The sequence below is a fragment of the Microtus pennsylvanicus genome, chromosome 4 (genome assembly GCF_037038515.1).
Source record: "Microtus pennsylvanicus isolate mMicPen1 chromosome 4, mMicPen1.hap1, whole genome shotgun sequence".
Lineage (NCBI taxonomy): Eukaryota > Metazoa > Chordata > Mammalia > Rodentia > Cricetidae > Microtus > Microtus pennsylvanicus.
In genome coordinates this window covers 2,586,075-2,608,501 of record NC_134582.1, presented here as the reverse complement: position 1 = coordinate 2,608,501, position 22,427 = coordinate 2,586,075, and the positions used below count along the sequence as shown (strand labels likewise).

Here is a 22,427-nt window from a genome sequence, read left to right as displayed (position 1 = left end):
CAGTTTGGGATTTAAAAGTTCTACTTTTTTTATCTACCAATGTTTAGCTGAACTATTATCATGTTCCTCTGTGTTTATAAGGATGTAGGTAAGGTGGGAAGTCAGAGTGGCATGAACATCCTTGCACCTGAGAGGTCATGTATTGCATTATTTTAGATTCACAGGCATAGTTCCTCTCCTAAGAGTCTCAATCTTAGACTTCATCTAAATTTATAGTATTCTCATTTTCCTATTTCTAATTCTTGGTCAACTTTTTTATCTCACTTGTTAATTTGAGATACAAAAATAACATCAAATACTTCTTAGCAAATTTTATTAAATATATCACAAGATAATTGACAAGATACTACAATCATGGAAATTTACAATTTTTTTCAAACATTTTTTTTATTGTTATATAAAAATTTATACATATAAGCTACATATAAAAAACCTTTGCTTTCTAGATATATGATCATTTTTATTTTTTCCTCCTGCTGTGAATTTTAACTATTTTCATTTATTGTATGTTTTACTTACCAATTCATACAACTGAATTTTTCTCAATGCACACTAACTGGAAGAAAGTTTAACTTTCTCTCATCTTTCCTTATACCCTCAAAACAGATATTTTTGCATGTTATATGTTCAACTAAATGTTTTAAAGCTAAACTCATTATTACACATATTTTCCCACTTTTAAAAGTAACCTTACATACATTTGCTAAATGAATGTGGCTGTGCCTCCAGCAAAATAAAAATTATATTTTTAGCAAGAAAGAACATTTAGTGGTGTGGTAGTTTGAATGTAGTTAGTCCCCCAAATCTCATAAGGAGTGACACTATTAGGAGGTGTGGCCTTTTGGAGTAGGTGTGGTCTTGTTGGATGAAGTATGTCACTGTGGAAGAGGGCTTTGACATCTCATATATGTTCAAGATACTACCCAGTGTTCTAGACCACCTCCTGGAACCTGCAATCTGTAGAACTCTCAGCTCCCTCTGCAGCACCATATCTGCCTGCCTGCCACCATGCCCCACCGTGATGATAATGGACTGAACTTCTGAAGCTAAGAGACAATCTCAATTAAATGTTCTTCTTTAAAAGAATATGCAATAGCCATGGTTTCCCTTCACAGCAATAGAAATCCTAAGTAAGACAAGTGGTAATATATCGAAGAAAAACATTTGAAAATTAAAATTTCCAATTCATGATATGTGAATATGTAATTTTCAGAACATACTCCAAACTTAGAAATGCTTTAATATTTTATTTAGGGAGATTATTTCAGTTAAAACAAAAAAGCCATAAAAAACTAATACTCCATCAAGATGCTAGTATATACCAAATTCTGTTTCTATTTTATTTAACAAACCCAAGCTACCATAATTTTAGGGAGGTTAAATAATGAAGGCTGTGGATTAACAAAACAGCTTTGTCTGTTAAGCAATGTTGGTATGCTTTCATTTCACGTTTTTAGTGAAACCACAAGTTACATGCAGGTTTCTTGTTCTGTTTCACCAGCTGTATTCCTGTCTCCCACGTTTTCAGACTCGTATTGTCCTTAAGTTTTAACAGATGTTATTCAAACGTGTATTGGTTAGTATTTTGTCAACTAAACACAAAGTCAAGTCACCAGGAAAGAGGAGCTTCAACTGAGGGAACACCTCCTTCACATTGGCCTGTAGAGATTTTCGTGTGGCATCTTCTTGATTGTTGATTGATGATGCATGATCCAGACCACACTGTATGGTGCCGCTCCCAAGCAATTGATGCTGGGAAGTTCAAGACATGGAGGCAAATGGAAGTCTGGGAGCAAATCAGTGAGCAACACTCCTCTGTGGTCTCTGATCGAATTCCTGGCTACAGGTTCTGTCTTGATTTCCTTCATTGTTGGACTATGACCAGTAGGGGTATGCCAAATAAACCCTTTTTTCCCCATTCACTTTTGGTCAGTGTGTTTATCCACCATTTTGCAATATACTTCATAGCTCCCTGTTATAGCCTGCTGTGGTGGTTTGAATGAGAATGACTCTCATAGACCAACAGGCGTTGATTCTTCTTTCCCACTGATGAAACTGGTTAGGAGGGATTAGGAGATGTGGCCTTGCCAGAGAAGGAGGGTCCCTGATAGCGGGCTTGTAAATTCCAAGAGTCACATAGCATTCCCAGTGTGCTCTCTGTCTCTTTCGTGCGAATCAAGATGTGACCTCATGAGCTGGGCGGTGGTGGCGCAAGCCTTTAATCGCAGCACTTGGGAGGCAGAGGCAGGCAGATCTCTGTGAGTTCAAGACCTGCTTGGTCTTCAAGAGCTAGTTCCAGGACAGGCACCAAAGCTACAGAGAAACCTTGTCTCACAAAAACAAAAGAAACAAAGAAACAAACAAAAAAGATGTGACCTCTTAACTGTTCCTGCTACCATGTCTGTCAGAGCCTGGTACCTGGTGGGGGGTCACAGGGATTGAGGAATGACAGGTAAAAGAAACAGAGAGAGGAATCAGGAAAGATTCAGGAGGTTTGTTGGTCAATGCCAAATAACCCAGGGTTTATTTCAGATTAAAGTCAGAAGGCAGAACAAAGAGTAATACAGTCAGTTAACCACCTCCCCTACACTGTCCTTGGGAGAAAGTGCAAGCAAGGTTCACTATCTACCACCCAAGTCCTGCTAACAACAAGCAGTTTCTTTTTCTATCTGAGTGTGCCTTCTGCTGCATTTACCAGCCCGTGTCTTAATAATATTTTCTTTCCCATGGGCTGAATCAGAAATTTCTCACAGCTGTGAGGGAGACTGAAACAAGCAAGTCTGAACTCAAATGATGTATCAATCAGAATAGACTCCAGTGGAAACTGAGTCACCTGTGGACACCACACGTGCCATTGCTCAGTCACCATGGAGTCTAACTCTCTAAAACCATTGAGCCCAAAGAAATGACTTCTTTTCTATGTCCCCTTTGCCATGGTGCTTTGTCACAGATAGAATTGTTATCAATATACAAGCTACTAGATGACTTAACATTTAGATTCTTTTGAAGTTATCTGATGGAATTTAGATAAAGGCATTCATTAGTATACCATGATAATGTTAGCCTTTTTTTTTTTTTTTTTTTTTTGCTATGACAGAAGTGAGAAAAACATTGAAAGAAGGAACTACTTTTGGTACTTGGTTTTGGGGCCTTCAGTCCACGGTCACTTCACTACCTTTCTTGTGAGCCATGATGTGACTGAGGCAGAACATCTTCTTGGGAGCCTTGTGATACAGCATTGATGCCACCTCATGGACCATGTGCAGAGTGTAATGGTGGAGGGATAACAAAATAAACAAGCATAAAAAGAGCGTATTGAGGGGCAAGGAGGAGGAAGAAAATCTTCAGAGACAACTAAAGCCTCAGATGATACACAAATGACTTATTTATTCAGCTGGGCCTGAATTTCAAATAACCCCAGCTATGAATTGATCATTTAGTTAAATTATCACTCTATCAAAAGTTACAGTTATTACATAATTACTTCTCAATTGCTTCACCTGGTGGTAATAAAGGTTGCAACTCACGAGCCTCTGTTGGGAGAAAGCACTTTCTATGGAAATTATAATAATTTAACTGACATATTACTAGATTGTGTTGCCAAAGACTATGTGTCAATATATCATCTAAATGTTCCTCTACTGAAAGGGAAACAGTAATTAAACACACATTTGTAACCTTGAGGTGCCAATCCAGGGTTGTATGTGCACTCAGGTTTGAGAATTGTGACATAGCAATAGGCTGAATTTTATTTTTTACTAAATTCTTTATTCTTAGTATCTTTCTTACAAGTGAGTTTAGAATCCTAGACTAGTCACTATTTTATAATTTATATTTTAATTCTTTGAAGAGCCTTTACTATTTTTTCATGAGACTGGCTGTTACTATGTCTGCCAGACTGCTCTCTTGATCTCCTTTTCACTCTACCTCAGCCTAGTGAGTGGAGTGCTGGAATTACAGGCATGTGACTTCACACGTGTCTTCATATTAGATGGAATATTAGGTGAAGTGGATGGACTGGCAGTGAAGTTGGTGTCCATGTTGGAACCTTTAATGGGTGTCATTGGGTTAGTTGTGACTAAAAAAAACTGTGCAATCAAGCAAATGAGGCTCTAATACTGGCTTCCTACAGACTTTCTGACTTTACATGAATTCTTCACTTTCATTTCCTCTCTTCTATTCAGTAAGAATAAACATGTGTCTATAATATAGTAAACTCACTACTCAAAGACCACACTAGCTATCTGATTTCTACTCACTGAAGTTCCTAGACAACAATGCTAGAATAACATTGATGATTATAATTGTAAGAGAGCAATCGCACCAATTATATCAATAACAACTCTATGCTCATGTCTGCATGCCCAGTTCCCACACATTGTTGTAGTGGGAGTCATCAAACTTGTTTCAGTGTGGGAGTCAATGAAGCAGCCAAATGAAAGGTCACCCACAATCAAAATGGAATTCTCAGGACTCAAATTTGTAGATTTATTAATAAAATGTTTTTACTCTTGTTGCTCTATTTTTGAACTTTTATTTTCCACCAGTTACATCTAGTGAAGATAAAGAGATACTAAAAGGTAGTTTGCAATACAAAATATGTGGAAGAAAGAGTTTGGAGTTGGAAAATGAAAAATTAGGCTATTCCAGAAGGTGACATGCCTGGCAAGTTTCTTATGCTGTGTGGAAACCAAAGAGTTTCAAAATTTGAGGAAATTGTTCCTGGAAAACATGGCAACATTATAGAAAACCAATGGAGAAATGAGTGTTCAGAGACTCTTGATGAGATTGGATCACTGGAGTAGGCAGAGCCAAGTTATTTTGTTGCTGAAGTTTACAGCTCAGATACTCAAGAGATGCTAATGACTGATTTAAAAATAATAAACCTCTAAGGAGCTAAAGTAGATGGGAACACGTCCATACACTCTCTAACAGAACAGACCCTAAAACCAAAATTATTTATTGACATTGCTTTATGCCATAGCTCTGCAGGGTCTTATTTGACTCTTCTTATTCAAATTGACTTTGGTGCCTTTGTGCTAGATCATAGACATGTATAAGACCAGAGATTCAGCAGCATCTCCATAAGTGGTTGAGGCTTAGATCACAATTCAAGGTTTACTGAACCATTGAGAGCCCTTTCAGAGGGCACCCAACACCAAGCCTGGAGATTTGAGTTCTTGGCCCCGATCCACACAGTGAAGGGAGAAATCCAAGGTCTGCCATTGTACTTTGACATCCACATGGTACCATGGCGGATATGAATGCATGTGCATGCAATTACCCGCCTCTACCCCATGCAACATAATACATAAATAAACATCCTAAGCTCAAGGGTTTTCTACCCATTGTGATTTACACCTTCCACTGCAAAATTGACTGACTACAAAAAAACTTCACATGTGAGAAGAAAAAGAACCTGCATATTACAAATGCCAATGGAAAAAAAAACTGTCACAAAATTTTAAATACTGAAATATCCCAAGACATCTGCATCAGTACAGATCTACAGTTGTATTTGGAAATGGATGGGAAATGTCCTTGCTCCTTTCCATCCCTGAGAGATGACAGAATGGGAAAGAAATGGATCCCCTCTGGCTCTGCAGTTCTGTCTGCAGCTCCAGGTTGCTGCTCAGTCTCCCAGGTGGTATCTATACTTTCTAGAACTGAAACCTTACCAACAAAAGGCCCTTCATTAACACAAGATGCACACATCTGTTCTGCAGTGGTCCATCCATAAAAACAAAAAAATACCAGCTTTGTGTACCCACGCATGCCTTCTGCATCCCCGTAATAAGTAAGCAGGAATGTGTCCAGGAGAATGCAGAAATATACAATACATGGAAAAACAGGATTCTGAAATCTGGGGTAAACTTTTACTACCATTTTATTTGCATTTGTTACTTTTCTCCTCCATGCTGTGACAAAAGGAACTTATCAAAGCGTTTGTTTTACGGCACAGTTTGAGGTGGAGCAGCTCATCGTGATGGGGAAGGCATGGCAGGTACAGTGGAAATAGGCGGCTGTGACTCCTCACATCTGTAGACCAGAAAGCAGAGAACAGGGTGATGGTGGTCACCTGGCTTCCTCTATTTTTCCTTTTATTCACCCATGGGATAGTAGATTGCACATTTAGGGTAGGTTGTCCCTCCCCAATTAAACAACTCATGAAACATCCTCATAGAAACATCCAGGGGTAGAGTTTCTTCTAGGTGATTCTAAATCTCATGGAGATAATAGTGAAGGTAATTATCCCACTACGTAACATATTTCTTGATGTTTGAATACAAGTCAGTCAGGTAACTTCCCATATGATTGCCTGTATCTAGAAAGAATCACCTAAATTGTGATGTGTGACCCCAGACTCACCGTTTCAGTTGCTCTTCAACTGTTTTGATTAGTTTAGTGTTGCTATTGTTTACATTATTATTACAACTTTAGATCAAATCTAATATCTTAGAGGGCTTTTGTACCTAGGATGAGATGCTTTATGTCAAAGGAGAGGTGAATGATTGTGCATTTAGCAAGTATCTAACATCATTTCCACACTGCGCAGACAATGCAAGTATTTTTAGTAATAACATATCAAGTACCTTTGTCTTATAATCTTATAGTAGAGAAGCAATTGAAACTTTAGGAGGTGGAATACTTTCAATTAGAGAAGTTAGAGACCAGGTGGAGTTACTCGGTGGCAGCACACGTGCAGAGGAGACCCAAGGCCCTGTGTTTAATCTCCACCATCAAAGACTAAAGGGCCAGAATGCACTGAGTTAAAGACAAAACGTGACTACTTCTGAACCTCATCCAGGTTGGCAGAAACGTCTTCTCTTCAAAGCATTCCTTAAACTGTTTCAGGATTTATCAAGACATGCCTCATGCAAGCTTCTGTGCCAGTCTGTTGGCAGAGGCAGCCTCTGGAATTCTCTATTTGCTCATCTCTTCCAGACCCATGATGGCTCAACCTGCCTATGTGCAGTTCTGGTGCCTGGCGTAGCAGCCCTGGTACCTCTGCCAAGGGCAGCATCAGAGGACTGTCCCAGCGTATCCACTAAGAAATGGTTCCAACTCTATTTAGAAGATATTGAAGTGCTTTAAATTTAAGGGAAGCAGAATAGATCTTGCTTTTGATCTCTATTTGGATGACTTCTACACCTTAGTTTTTCTCTGACTTATAAAACTTAGTTTTTTTCTGAGTATACTTATTGAGCTTTAACACTGAATGCACCTTTAGAGTTGCATTTAGGTTTATAAATAACTTCAAGAAAACAAAAACATTTTGTAACTATTTCACTTGATGTGATTTATTTAATCTGCTCAGGAGGCAGTGTGAGAGTCACACTATTCCATCACTCAGACACTGAGCTACAATGTGCTACCATGTTCATCATTATGACACACATGTGAACCCAGCTCTCAAAGCACCATCTGTGAAGTCTAAACTCTCAGATTTGCTATTGGTGGCTGTGTCCTTCTCTTGCTCTAGCAAATACAGAACGTAGCCCATTCCACACCACTGCTACTTCACCAGCTCCTGTTCCACCATGTTCTTCAAGGCCAAACTCTCCCTGATAGGCATGAATCACTTTTGGTTTTGTGAGTATGGAGAGTGAATACACAGAAATCAATAGACCATGATCAGTGGAGGTGTCATGATTGCTAACCACAGTACCAGAAAAAAAAAAGCTCCATTCCATTAACTCCTTCAAAAAATACCTCTCTGATTCCCAGGTTCAAGTGCCTTATGTTCTGGTTATTTCAGGCAATGCATGAGAACACCAGTGGAGAGGGAGGCAGTGTCATCAAGTCAGAACTCCATGAATGCCCTAGAACAAAAGAAGCTGGAAAGGGAGAGAGGGAAAGAGGAGGACAAATAAGGAGGCAAGCAAAGAGAGAGAGAAAAGAATGGCAGGGAGGAAAGGGGAGAAAGAAAGAGAGAAAGACAGGGAGAGAGAGAGGGGGAGGGAGAGAGGGAAGGAAGGAAGGGTGAGTGAGAGAGAGATGGCCTATAGTAGCTCCTTCAAATAAACAGATTATGCTTGTCCTTTTTCTATCCTCACATTTCTTCTCTTTGTGATCTTCTGTTTAATTCTTTCTTCTCTCTCAAGTTTTTAACCTATGTTTGACCCATTTGTTTCTCCGGATTAATACTACTGATACATGAGTATCCAAAGTAATTAATTATCCTTATGGATAACACAGAGAAAATATGATGCAATCATGACTCTAAATTCTTAATTCTGATCCCAAACATTACTACTTACAATCAGTGTATTGTTAGGTGAGTTACTTGATTTCTTTGTGTCGGTTTCTTTAGCCTAAAATAGAAGCAATGTTATATATCTCAGATCACTTTGTTGGATTCCAAAAGATAGATTATCTAGTTTAAAGTCAATAAAATAATGTTTGGTAGATTTTAATTAGTTCAGTATCAGTGACTTTTTAACAACATAACTAAATTAAAATAATAGAATTTTTGGTATCTTAAAATGCTCATTTTGAGTATTCCATGCATACAAAGGGTGTGTTTTGATCATATCTGTCCTGTACTTTGCTTTTCTTTTTCTCCAAGACCCCTCCTCTGATATCATGTCATCTCCTTTACTATGTTTTTATAATCTACAGAGTCTAATTAGTGCTGCCCATATGTCCACAGGCATACAGGGTCACACACATGGAGAGAACGGACTCTTCGATCTCATCCTCCAATAGCTCCCATCCAGTGGTGCTTGAATGACAAAACAACCTTTGTTTCAGTTGGGCGCATAAATTAAAAAATATTTACAATCTTATCATTTGAATAAGCATGTCACATTCTTGTGACACACAAAAAATTACAATGCCATTTCTACTTTATAAAAAATTTAGAAAACTGTAGATCCAAAAATTGTGAAATGATTAAAGAGATTAAATTTATATCATACCTGATCTTTTGCAGAACACATACAATTTTCTGCCAAAATACTGTGTTTATTTCCTGTGTCCAATATTTTCTGCAATTCAATAACTATGCTGCATTATTCCACATTGTTTCAACGGAAATTGCAAATAACACCATGTCATATTTTTATTGTTCTCATATTTGATTTTTGATCCATTTGAGAAAGTGACAGGTTGAATTCTATTTGAAAACCCTGTTTATCCAAAGCCTATATGAATAGTAGACATTGTTGGGTAACTCTGGAAATAGTAAAGATGCAGTCCATTGTGGAATTCACTGGTTTTCAGTGAGAAAACAAATTTGGAATGTGAACGGTTATGGAAACTGGAAGTAGGATCTACTAATTCTTTCTAAGCCTTTCCTGTGACTTTCTAGCCATAAACTCTTGACCAGGATTGTGATATCAGTTAGGAAATTCCCTCCTGTGGAGTAGACCTTCACTCCCATGAGAAAACTCAAATAGAAACTCATATTTAGCAATCATAAAAGTGTTACACGAGTGGGCATATGTTACCTGACTGCTGCTATTGGAGTGTGCAGGGTGTAGCATTAGGCAAGTACACTAATGTCTTTTTCCTTAGCAATCTGCATAGCATCTTCTAGCACTATAAAAGCTTGGCAATAGAAAGGATGTTTCCTAGTTAAGTTCTGATTGATTTTCATTATGCTCAGTTGCTAAAGCATAAAGTACTTTCAGGAACTGGTTTTTCCCCTGTTATGGTGGGCAACCAAGGGCACTGGTGATAGCCTGTGTTATTTTAGAGGCTTCGTTGGCCCCGCTGACTAATAAATTAAAGGAGTTAAATCATACGTCATATTGCAATTTTAATTTAAGGGCCCAAGCCTTCTGAGAGAGACATTGTCCACCCTTCCAGGGCATTTAAATTTCAGCTTTATTCAGTTTTAATTATTTTGTCCAATGTTGATGCTGTCAAATTGCCTCCTAAATATTTATGTTCATACTTAGTACACATGTGGCTCCTAACCTTTGCCAGAGAAGTTTCTTTGGGTGATTTATTGTGGTAAATTGAAAGATTCATAACCGGTAAAACTAAAAAAAACAACAGACAAAGTTTTCAGTCTTAAATAGGCCACTATATCAATTCTCCTTCCCCAAGAACCAGGGCACATCAAGAAAGAGGAGTTTGAAAGAAGGTAAAAGACGAGAGTGTTTTGCAGGAGTGCAATGATCTGCTGCCTTCTGAACACAACATGACATCACACTCATGAACAGACAGCTGTGGCTACCTGCATAAGACATGCGTAAGATTAAGCAAAACAAAATTCGGGCATAGATAGGCAGATGATCACCAGATCCCACCCCTGACTAAGGAGCAATTAGCAGTTGATAGTTTCTGAGGAAGGAGGATCCATCTCTTTGAAGGATGTGACCACTGGTAGAATCCTCATGCTCTGGTGAATGACCCCATACCCATGGACATTTGAGTAGCACCAACTGAGCATAGCATGTTGTCATCAGCAATTACAAAAGTAGATGAAAAGAGGAAAGAATATGTCTGTGAGGATCCGGGAAAAGTTTGAGAGATAGGGTTATTATTATCATTTTATTGCATTCCTATGTTAAATTCTTAAGAATAAAGAAACTGCTTAGAAAGAGTTGTCAAGAATTTGTATACACGCACACAAATCTATATATCTATATCTATGTCTTTCTATATCATCTATAGAGAAGCAGAGACAGAGGGAGAGAGGAACAAATTAAGACTGACTAAATTATAATTATATGTACATATCAACCTTGATTCTTATATTGGGTTGCTGTGGATATATTATACAGCCTGGTGACATAGCCCTATTTTCTCATGAATTCCTGCCTTGGAACAGCACTGAGTTCTGCAGTAGATGGGTATATGTGAGTTGTACAAACCTAAACAATAAAACTCTTGTGTTAAGATAGTTAGAGAAAGCACTCTTACAAAATCTTGGATCTTTCTACAAGTTTCTATAGAAAACACCGAAGTTACATAAGACTTCAGTCAATTCCAGTCATACTGCTTGTGAAGTTCTCAAACCCCATTCAGAGAAAAAGTCTGTGATACCCTAATTCCTAGTCATATGAATAGCAATTTCTGGCAAAATTACTCATGACTTAGCTCACAGTGTGAAACTTCTTGAGACAGCAACACGACTGTATTTCCTGCTCTTCCGCATTCCGTTGCAATCTTGGGTTCTTTGGGATTAGAAACCCAGGAGACAAGATAGGTTTGGTGAGGGTAAGCATTCTGGAGATTGTTGGTCATTCCTCTCTGAAAAACTATCAAAAACTTCAAAGAACATGCATCAGGGGTTTTGTCGCCCCGTGCTTGACAAATTATGCAATTAAATTGAGAATATTTTAAAAATCTACTTGTAAATCATGAAAATATTCCACCAGTAAGCCAATTATTAATTAAAACAGAGCATTCATTAAGACACCCTTGATATATTGGTGGAAAAATGACACGGTTTTTCACATTTTTACAAATGTAATGCCCTGCTTCTCAGATGGACAGAGTTTTAGATGTGCTTAATGGCATGCTTTGTTTACAGTCTTTACAGAGAGAATCCAACTCCAGAGAGTTGTCTAGTGGATAAAAGGAAAAATACCTTCATGTTCTTCCCAGATAATAGTGACGATTGTCTCAAGATACATAAAATTTCATCTAGTGACAGTTTTAGCGCTTAATCATGATTAGAGCCATGAAACTACACCAAAGGCTTTTTCACTAGATACATTAACTGCAACACTGTGTCTTCTGAACATAAGCCATGTCCCTGTGCCACACCCTCCCAGGGCACTGAAATCTATGCAGTGTTTCTTCTGTAGGCTTCAGATTGCTACGATGTGTAGCTAGATAAGATTGACACAATTACTTATGAAATATCAAAAATCATATTTTATCATATCAAAAACCCACCTGACTTTAAAACTCTCTGAGTATCGGGAAGCTGTCAGCAAGACTGTGACAAATGCATTCTCTTCCCTGGAAGCTGAACTTTTTCATTGGCAACACTGTCAGTTGTTTTCCTTCAAATCAACAGATTTTCATTTTGTGCAAGAAAAAGTCTGACAAGTACCTAGATCTGAATAATTACAATTTGTCTTTCACGTAAAATAATGTTTCACAAACTACACACACACACATGTTAGCTCACAGTGTAAACAACAGTGAACATGGTTTTCTAAGGAAAATCATCACACCAGACAGTTTGAAGCAAAAATTTCTTATTGATAATTTGCATTTTCACACTAAAGAATGTTAAAACACTTCCTATAGGGCTCTCACATTTAAAATAGATCACTTTCTGTGCTTCATCAAGGAAGTTTAAGTAAATTCTTATCTCTAAATGATTCGTACCATGCATGCTAACCGCCATGGTTTGTGCTGTAGTCTTGGTTCCTTGCTAAGTACCAATTATTTGGAATGCTATTGTTTTTGAGCAGGTAAGAAAAGCAAACTTTTTAGAACAAATTGTGCAGTATAAGTTTTTAAATTAAATGACAATTTCAGTATAGTTACATAGCTTGTATTTATTATGAGTATTCAAATAAAAAGGCATTTTTGCTAATTCATCTATATTTTACACTGGTCAAATTCTGGTATAAATGAACAACCACATTTGTCCAACTCTGGAGCACACAAGAACACAGCAACAATTTGAGCTCTGCCTCCTTGTTTGAGCTAAATCTTTTAGTTCAGGAATTGCTGTAACTGTAATTGTGCGGAAGTGGCAATGTCCTGTTTTTCCTCAGTGGTTTTCATCCAACATGCATTTAACAAAGACAAGTTCTACAGCTCCATCCAACTTTGTGTGCATGTGTGTGTGTCAGGGACTAAAATTGCTTACCCTGACAGATGCTTCAGTGACTTTTGCTTTTGTGTTTTCTTCAGTAATATTTGTCTTTTGAAGAGGTAATGATGTCTCTATGTAAATATCTAGGACTCTTTTCCAGAATTCTTAAATATCTGACTCAGATTACTAGGTACCAAAGTTTATAACAAAATTACCACACGGTGTTTGTCTAAGTCCCTGTAAAATCTAAGTCTAACATCTGTAAGACTCATATAAATTTTGTCATAACCATTTTTATGAGGTTTCTATCTCTTTCATAAGTCAGAAATTGGTTCAAAATGCTATTTCTTCATCATTTTGCACTATTGAACAGACTTCATAGGCATGGAAGAGAAAATGAATCTTTTATTTTGATTTTTCTAACAAAAATATCTATTCTTCACCAGAGGAGAAATGTAATAGAAGCATATTTCCTTCTGTTTAAGGAAAACAGTACTATTAACTTTTCTAACAACTGAACTTAATGTAAGCATTTATGAAAGTTTTCAATTTATGTAGACAGGTAAACACATGTGCAGAAAATCTTAATACTTGCTGTTCGTCACATAAGTGCAAGAGTAGGTTCTAGAGTGTAGCATCGTTCAGCAATACCTAGACCATGGTGATGCCATAGTTGGTACAATGACGAAAACAAAGCAACAGTGTCCTCTCAAGTAAAGTGGGAGAGTCTTGCAACATGCACGAATTTGTCATCGAAAGTGATCCACTTTAGGGCATCTGTGAAAATGCCAACAAATGGCCTGTTTTCTATCATCACCCTTAAGTCATCATATGGAATGTGATGTTCACAACATACCATGCATTCTTCTGTTGCATTCATTGATTACATGTATGTGTATTCATGCATGTACTACACAACTTGCTTTGGAAAAGAAACTGACAATGTTATATATGGTTGATGAATATAGTTTTAAGACTGATCATGGTCAGAAAATAATCTGGAGAAATTCTTAGTGGGTTTTAAAAGCCAACTTCTTGAAGTTAAACTATCCTTATGGTATGGGCCAGAATTGTTATATGTCAACCGGCACTTGTGAGAGGGTGGGCAAACAAGGCATAACTGCATGCCAAACAAGCAAATGTCAGCAGGAGTAGATCTGTGATAAGGCACGTACATTGATGTGTTTACAGTGAAAGCCTGTGATAAGCTTGATCCAATATATGGACAGGAAAAGCTAAAGTATAAGAGCTTGAAAGCCTATGTAAATGTAGAAGAATGAAGTGGGAATATGGTGATGCATTTTTTGTACATATAGAATTACATTTAATTCAGTAACATTATTGACCATTGCAATGCTATGGGTCTTTAATAAACATGTTACCTCATAGAGTCGAATTTATCATGGGTTCATGGAAGTAGACAGCGAAAACAAAAGCACAGAGAAAAATAACTGTAAATTCTAATAAAAAACAACAAAGGAGAAAAAAGAAGAGAGACAATGCTGCCTTAGGCTGGGATATCTGGAAAAGCTTTTGTGAGATTTTTTACTACCAGAGGAAACAAGACTGTGGTGAGAGAAGCGGTCCTGATGTGGACTATGTGGCCCCAGGAGGGACAGATGAAAAGCTGTGGTCATACTCAAAGGACAGTGGGAAGTGACTCTCATAAATTCATTTATATTTTTAAAATTAATTCAGGTTGCTTTGTGGTGAGCACAATTTGAGAGACATCAAAAGAGTAGAAAACTGGTTATGAGGTTCTACTTTACTGTGCGTGTAGATAATAATGTGCCATTGCCCCAAATAACCTTGAACAATCAATCAAACTTATTACTCTTACATCCAATTGCGGCTACTTGAAATGTACTTTTGGTTGTTTTGGATCATATGAGAAATTTATAATTATAGTATTCAAAATAAATGGCAAAACAATTTTTTCCAAAAGTGTTTTAAGCCATCATTTCTATCACTGTTAATATAAAGACAAAACTAAATTTATATTTGCTGCTGTTGGCATTAATATCAACCTGATGTGGCATGGCTTATAAAAATGATAAATGTTTTCCCTTCAAACTGGAAGATAGAACAGTAACTTAATTTCCCTCAAAGTTATAGAAACAGCATGAGCAGCTGAAACTTTCTAATCATTAAGGTGATGATGTACATTTTCAAGAGATTAATTTAAGCAGAGGTCAAATGGCAAAAAGGGCATAATGAATAAGAAAAATCTAGATACCCAGTGTGGGCCATCTGAGTTTTAGATGTAAATATTTTTTGCTGTTGCTGCTGAGAATTAAACCCATAGCTTTTCCCCTGCTAAGCAAATGTTCTTCAATGAGCTGCACCCTGCAAATGTATTCTTGACTTTAATTTAGTTATTAATTTTTGAGATGAGGTTTGACTACACAGTCCTAGAGCTTACAGAGACCAACATGTCCTTGAACATCAAGTAGTTTTCCTGCTTCTGATTCCAGAGTGTTGTGATATAGTTGTGTACAACCACAGCCTATTGCAAAGCTTGACATCTCCAGAGAATACATGTGACTCTATTACATACCAGTGGACAGTTTAATGGTAAAAACCGTAATTTTACATAAAATGTAGCTGTTTTATTACAAACATATCAAGCATTTAATACATATTATTGGAAGAAAAATGAGATGCTCATTGATAATCAAGGAAGATAAAAGAAAGCATGTCCTACGGATAAATAGCTTAGTGTAAATTATATATATATATATATATATATATATATATATATATATATATATATATATATATATATATATACATGTATAATTATGCCTTTTTTTGTTTTCAAAGGAAATCATATACAGACATTTTCCTTGCCCCATATAACTAACAGAACTATTTTCAAATAGTTCTAGAAAAAAATGGTTGCTTGGCTAAAAATATTTTTGTTTTTCTTGAATTAATGTATATGTGTAAATTCTGGTAGTGTTGTTACGATGGTGAGCTACTGTGACCAACGCTTTGCCTCTCATTGCCAACAGACCAGGTATGTCAGTATTTAACTGAAAGGAAACAAGCAATGGAAGACATTAACACAAGTACAGGGCAGGTACATTCAGCATGCTCACCCACAAGGGCACAGGATGAGGTGCACCCGTACAAAGCCGTATGTAAACTCACATGATCTTTGTATGTATACCTAAATTTGCCATAATGAACTTTTCATACTGCAGTTGATGGTCACTTTTGAGAATTATTTCACAAACTGCTTCAAGTTCTTTAAGATTTTATCCAGTATCTCTTTTATTATATAAATATCATCCTAAATTACAAACTCAACTTTAAACTACTCACACAAATTCTTTAATCATGTATCATCATATCAGAGCCATGGTCTTAGCACAGGTAAGAGGAAATTCCATTCAAACCGGCCAGACTCTGTGGACACAGATTGTTTCAAGTCAGAGAAATGTTCCTCGTATGGGTTGTGTTTCATTCAGTTTGACATCAGAGTTGACACATTCATGTCTGATCTTAGGGCCTCTCAGCAATGAAGCATGCATATGACTTCAGAGGATCTCCAAAATAGCAAGAAAACCTACAAATGCCTCATGTATCCCATTGGGCAAACATTCTCAGATGCACTCCTCAGGCTCAACTTTGCACTTCATGGGCTGTGTTCCTATACTTTACAACCAAGCCCAGGAAATGGGATTGATGATGACATTTTGGTCATTTAACAAGGACATTTGCCAAGCTTATGATGAATCAAACTTCCCATGAAGCATGTAAATAAGCAAAGAGTAACTAGTTCCTGAGACTCAGTTCACAGAGAATGAGAAAGGAGCTTAAAAAGCAGAGAATGGAGAAATACTATAAAAGCCATCATGGTATGAATCACACATGGCAGGAAAACAGGACAAGTCTTTCAGCTACAGAGAAAGGATTTTTCACTTTTCTACCTGACCTCCATTCTGCTAAAATCCTAGGCAAGAATTTTCTTCAACAATTTACATAACCTTTTGAACTAGAAAACAAGGTATGTTTGTAATATGTGGGAAGAACTCAAACTATGACTTCCCCATGGATATACTTTACAGAAATATAACTTGAGTTGAGTATATGATACAGCAATGGTGTTAAAGATTTGAAACAGCTCCTTTTTTAGTGAGAAAATAACAGTAGCAATATGTGGTTATATTGACATACACTTGAAATTCATGTTAATATTATCATGTGCTTTTTCTTTTATAACCTAAATTCTCCAAATGTATATGCAGGCTACTTCCTGAATAATTTAAAGGACCATTACTCAATATCATAGTGAGAAATATATGCAGAATAAAACTAATTGTCTTTTTCTCAATTTTTAAGATCCCGACTTTAAGGACCTTGGAGTATTGAAACCATTGCCAGGTTGGTAAATCAAAGATTTGATAATGTCCAGAGGTCTTTGTTTTCTGTGGTGAAGTATACTTTGGTTTTATTATTCAAGCTCCATCTTTGTGTGTGTTTGGAATTTTATTGTTTAGCGTGTGAGTTTGAGATGGGCGGTCCTGAAGGAATTGTGGAGTCAATACAGATTCTGAAGGAAGGCAAAGCTTCTGCCAGTGAAGCCGTGGATTGCAAGTGGTACATCCGAGCCCCACCACGATCCAAGGTCAGTCCCAAAGGTGAAACACCTACACAACAGTGCACTTGAGAGCATCTAGTTCTCATATTATCTAGTAGCATTGGAACATGTTAAACATGCCATACATAAGCAGTATCCTGTGTCTTAAAATGAGACTTGTATCCACCTGTTTAACACGACTTTCCAGCATGAACAGAAGTATGGGATCTGGTGAGCAGGTTATATATGAGTGAAGCAAGTCTGCCTCTCTGGAACCTAGATCTCAGTGTCAGGCTGGAGTTCTTGTCAGGAATGAAGTTAAACAAGCTCTCCAACTGTCAGTAGACACAGTTTCAAACTAATGCTACGTCTGAGGAAAAAGTGTGAAGGGTTTATGAGACTATGTATCTCTGGCCTGTGAGATAAAGGTGTACAAGGATGGATGTCAGTGACAGGGCCTAGGAAAGCTCGCACCCCAGTGAAGAGAGAGGACAGTTCTTCTGGAATTGTTGACTGTTTTCCTTGTAATTGTTACGGTGAATGTAGGGGGTATATGACCAAATCCTTCAAGTCCTTCACACACAAGCACTCTAGACCTATTGTTGACCACACCATTTCTTGAGTGCTAGAAATACAATATAATGCTTTAACTGTTACGTGCATCACAGTAAATGTAACGGGTAAAACTCAGATGCAGACAAGCACTTTAAAAACACTATTTAGAACAGTGAAGAATGTATTTATCATTACAGGTCTGCCTTCAGAGCAACTGTAAAAACAAAAATCAGTACATTTTATAGATTTCCCCCTTTATCTTATTTTTATTCTCATTCCCATGCATATGACAGAGTTCTAACATGACTGGATTTGAACTTATACTGACTATTCATTGAAGAAAATCAATTCCTGGTTTAATTAATTGGTTTAATGACACTGAAAAGCCAAGAACATTATTATCCAATGAAAATATGATGGGGGGGAGCAGGATGGAAAGATGGCTTTATCTGTGGAATGATTGTCTTGAAAACTTATGGACCTAAATTTAATCCCTTCAGACAATATTTACAGTAAGACCTACTGAGGCGTGGGGTTCCAGGAGGCAAGTCTGTGAGCTCTGGAGCTCTGTGGGTCTTTCCAGAGATTACCCCCAGTGTTTAGTGGTATCAGAAAAGCTAGGAAAAAGGGGATGAGATTGGATTTGAGTTTCAGAAATAAAGCATTATGTGGGAAGAAAGGATACGCATGCTAACATGAGCAGATGCCTAAGTAGAGAGAAGACAGAGAGTCTAGGACCAGTGAAGGGACTATTAGGATAGAAAGATACCACAGAATTTTGATGGTGAGATATTAAGATTGAGCAAAATATAATCCTCTTTTCCTGTTGTGTGTGTGTGTGTCTGTGTGTGTCTGTGTGTGTGTTTTAGAATTTGGAGTGAGTTGGTTGGCCCTTCAATAAGTACTTTTGCCTTTCCATTCCTGATTATATTTCTTGCCCATTTCTTCAAACAGGTAGCTACAGAACCTTAGGCATGATGAAAGAATGGTCTTGCTCAGAGCTCCGATAATTATACATCTCCCCGTGTGGGAGCAAGTGTTTTGAAAAGTCTTTGCTTTATAACAATTTAGACACTGCATTTCTCTTTCTTTTGTTCTTTGAAAATTGAAAGGTGTTTGTTAGCTGAGACTGACATCACAGACCTGTGATTCTGTCTGCTCAGCTGGAAGGCAGAGGCAAGATGGCTGTCCTTTCACTTCAGGGTTAGCTTAGACTACAGAGGGAGTGATTTTGCACAGCTAGACTGGACATTTCATGACACCCTGTCTCAAAAGTAAAAGGATAAGAGAGCTGTGAAGTCAGCCTGGTGATAAAGCACTTCTCTAGCCTGCGGGAAGCCCCAGGTTCAAACCTCTATATCAAACGATATTTTATAAAGTAACAAATTAATATTTGTAATGCAAATTCATAAACACTTGTCTGGATGATCAGAGAGCTAAATTTATCTTACATACAATTTGTTGATTCTCAGTAGAGTGCTTGTTTTTCTTCACCTTAATGAATGGAGATCTTTTTGAAAAAGCCAGCTTTTGTGCACAGGAACTGTAAACACAGCACCTTGCTCTCTTTAGCAGCACCGTGTCACTTCGGTATTAAAGTGGAGTATAAACACACGCCTCCTTCTTCCAGCTGGCAGATAATCTGTCTTTTGTATACTTCTAGAACAATGCCTAGTGCACCTGCCTGTTACGGAATCCGGCAGTGGGTGACCCAAAGGGGACACTGCCTGCAGAGCTAAACCAAGAGGGTTCTATTGTAATAGCCTTTTCTGTTCAATTAGAGCTTGAGAGGACAAGAAATGCCATTGAATGCTGTGGAGAAAACCAAAAAGCAAGGTTTCCTACAGTTGTGAACTTCCTATTTTTATGGATAGTATAGTGATTTATGAGACTAAACTATCAAAGCATTGGTCAAGATTGAAATGGGTCATTGTAAATATTTGAATGACTCTCTCCTGACCCTGCATAGTAAACAGTTACACAGATAAAGAGTTTGCTTGTTACGATTAAAATTTATATACAATGCTTTTTGCTTCTTAGTATTTGGTAAAAGGATATGTACTAATATCTCCTTTATTAATGTAGGTGATCCTGTAGTTAAAAATGTGATCCGCCATCATTTCCAAGGAAAGCCAGAGAACAAATAATGTTGGAAATCCATTTCATTATGGGCCATTTAGAAATAGAATAAAATAAGCAGGGTCAGGATAATAGAGTTATTTTTGATTTAACCATGTGGGGTATAAACACACTTCCTTCTGTGAACAGGCTTTTGTGTATGTGAAGATTCTAGAACAAGGCCGTAGGAAAGGAATTAATGTGTCAAGTTTTAGATCTCATTCAGAGAAAGGTCACCTGTAGGGAATAATGGAAGATCAAACCGTGGTAAGAATTTGAACTTGAATTCCATGAGGGCTGAACTTTAGGTATTTGTAGATAATGACTTTAAGTGGAATGGCAACACCTGCACAAAATGGGGCATGTTCCATTCAACCCTGCCTGCAGGAGGACCTTTTGAGTCCTATAGGGAGTGGAACTATCAGAAGGTGTGGCCTTGTTGGAAGAGGTGTAAGTATGCCACTGTGAAGGTGGACTTTGAGATAGCATATATGCTAAGCCAAGCCCAGTGAGACAGACTACTTCCAGTTACTTAAGACATAAGAACTCTCAGCTTCTTCTCTGGTGCCATATTTGCCTACATGATGCCTTGCTTCCCGCCATGATGGTAATGGACTAAACCTTTGAACTGGAAGCAAGCCACTGCAATTGAATGTTTTCTTTTATAAGAGTTGTCATGTGTTAATGGAGTTTTCTGTCCTACCCAGTCCTGCAGTTGTTCAGTCCCAAGGAAATACACAGAGGCCTACATTAATTATAAAGTGGTTGGACTGTTGGCTCAGAGTCCTTATTAACTCTTTCTTACATCATACATTAACCCATTATTTTTATCTGTGCTAGCCACTTGGCTTGGTAGCTTTTTCGACGAGGCAGTCTTATCTTCCTTCCTCTGTGTCTGGATGATGACTGCGGACTGACTCGTTTCCTTCTCCCAGAAATCTCCTGTTCTCATTGCCCTGCCTCTACTTTCTGCCTGGTCACCCCAAATATACTTCCTGCCCCTGAACTGTCCAGTCACAAATAGCAACCACAAAAAACTCGCTGCACACGGGCCTTTATACTGTGGTTCAAATATTAAGGTATCCAGTGGTCTTGAAACCATGAATAACATATGTCAGAACTATGGATGACTCAACTTTCATTTATTGTGATCAAGTTTTCTGTTGAGTCTCAAATAATTGCCTCAGGACATGTTTTCCAAATCATCACGACACAAGAGGAGGAAATTCTGAGCTCCTGGTATTAAAATACCTTTGTCAATGTGATATTTGGTGAGTTCAGCTAAATGTACTTGTTTTGCATTTAAACTTGGTGCTTTCTTCCACGTTAGTGCAATTTGGAGAACAGATACCCCCAGAAATGGTTTCCATATCTTGTTCAGTGAATCATCCTGTCATTTCCAACTCTTTGTGAGTGAACACATCAAAAAGAGGAATACATCAAAATGATTCACTGAGAAGAGATCTGACTGTTTCACCAGAGTTCTACATTATTCCATTTATCATTTTCTCTTTCCTTCACCGGGGAACCAGAGAGTTTCTTCTTTCTTATTTTTTTCATTTGCTACCTGAAATAACTCTTTTGCATGGAATCACTATGTTACAAATCTTATACACTGACTCTAGTCATAGTGACTATCTTACAGTTTTTAAAATGAGACTGCTTCATATTAAGGTGTTGTTATGGATAGCAAGTGAATATACACACTTAGCCTAAACCCAAGCTTGTGGTAAAAAGTGAAAGTTCTCAAAATAATCAAAAGCATAGATGCAATAGATGATCAATGTTTGCTTCATTTATTTTTATACTAGTTCATTTTTAATTATGCATTTGTGAATGTATATGCATTAATGTGCATGTATGTGTATATTGTATGTGTGTGCGCACACACAAACTCACATAAGTGCAAGTGCGCTCAGAGGCCAGAAGCAGAAATTAGATCCCCTGGAGTCACCAGCAGTGGGTTCTGGGAGCTGAATTTGGGTCCTCTGAAAGAGCAAAAGTTGCTTTTAACCCTTGAACCATTTTTCCAAATGTTGGATTAATTTTCAAAGGAAATAATTAAAGAAAAGGTCTAGCATATTACACTTAAGATAAATACTCAACACTGAGTTAAAATGCTCATAAATCATAAATTAAGATTTTCCTGTATTTCTTTTATATAAACAAATATCTAAGGTTATTCTCATTAAAATATGCAATGACAAGGGGTTTGGGCCAATATTTATAGGAGGCTGTTAGAAGTTGTCCTTCAAGACCAGTAAGGTATTTTTAAAATCTGCAAGGAGAAATTTTATATGATAGAGACTGTAGCTAGTAAGGAAAATTTTGATCAGATTTTTTTTTATTGAAAAAATTTAACTTACAGATGGACACATCTCATTCCAGTGAAGCAAATGTCACACCCCTACACTTTATTTGCCTATTAAAAAGAAA

General features: G+C 37.4%; 1 protein-coding gene across 5 annotated transcripts in view; it reads left to right on the top strand.

Moving 5' to 3' along the window:
• The window catches only part of Neto1 (neuropilin and tolloid like 1), a 94,882-nt gene that overhangs the window by 39,348 nt on the left and 33,107 nt on the right, over positions 1-22,427 (top strand). For 3 of the 5 annotated variants that reach the window (XM_075968117.1, XM_075968118.1, XM_075968120.1), the window contains exons 5-6: positions 17,081-17,122; positions 17,239-17,366. In XM_075968117.1, the coding sequence (XP_075824232.1) occupies positions 17,081-17,122; positions 17,239-17,366 (170 nt within the window). Of the gene's footprint in view, positions 1-17,080; positions 17,123-17,201; positions 17,367-22,427 lie in introns of those variants that run through there. The other 2 variants (XM_075968119.1, XM_075968121.1) reach the window with 2 other exon arrangements.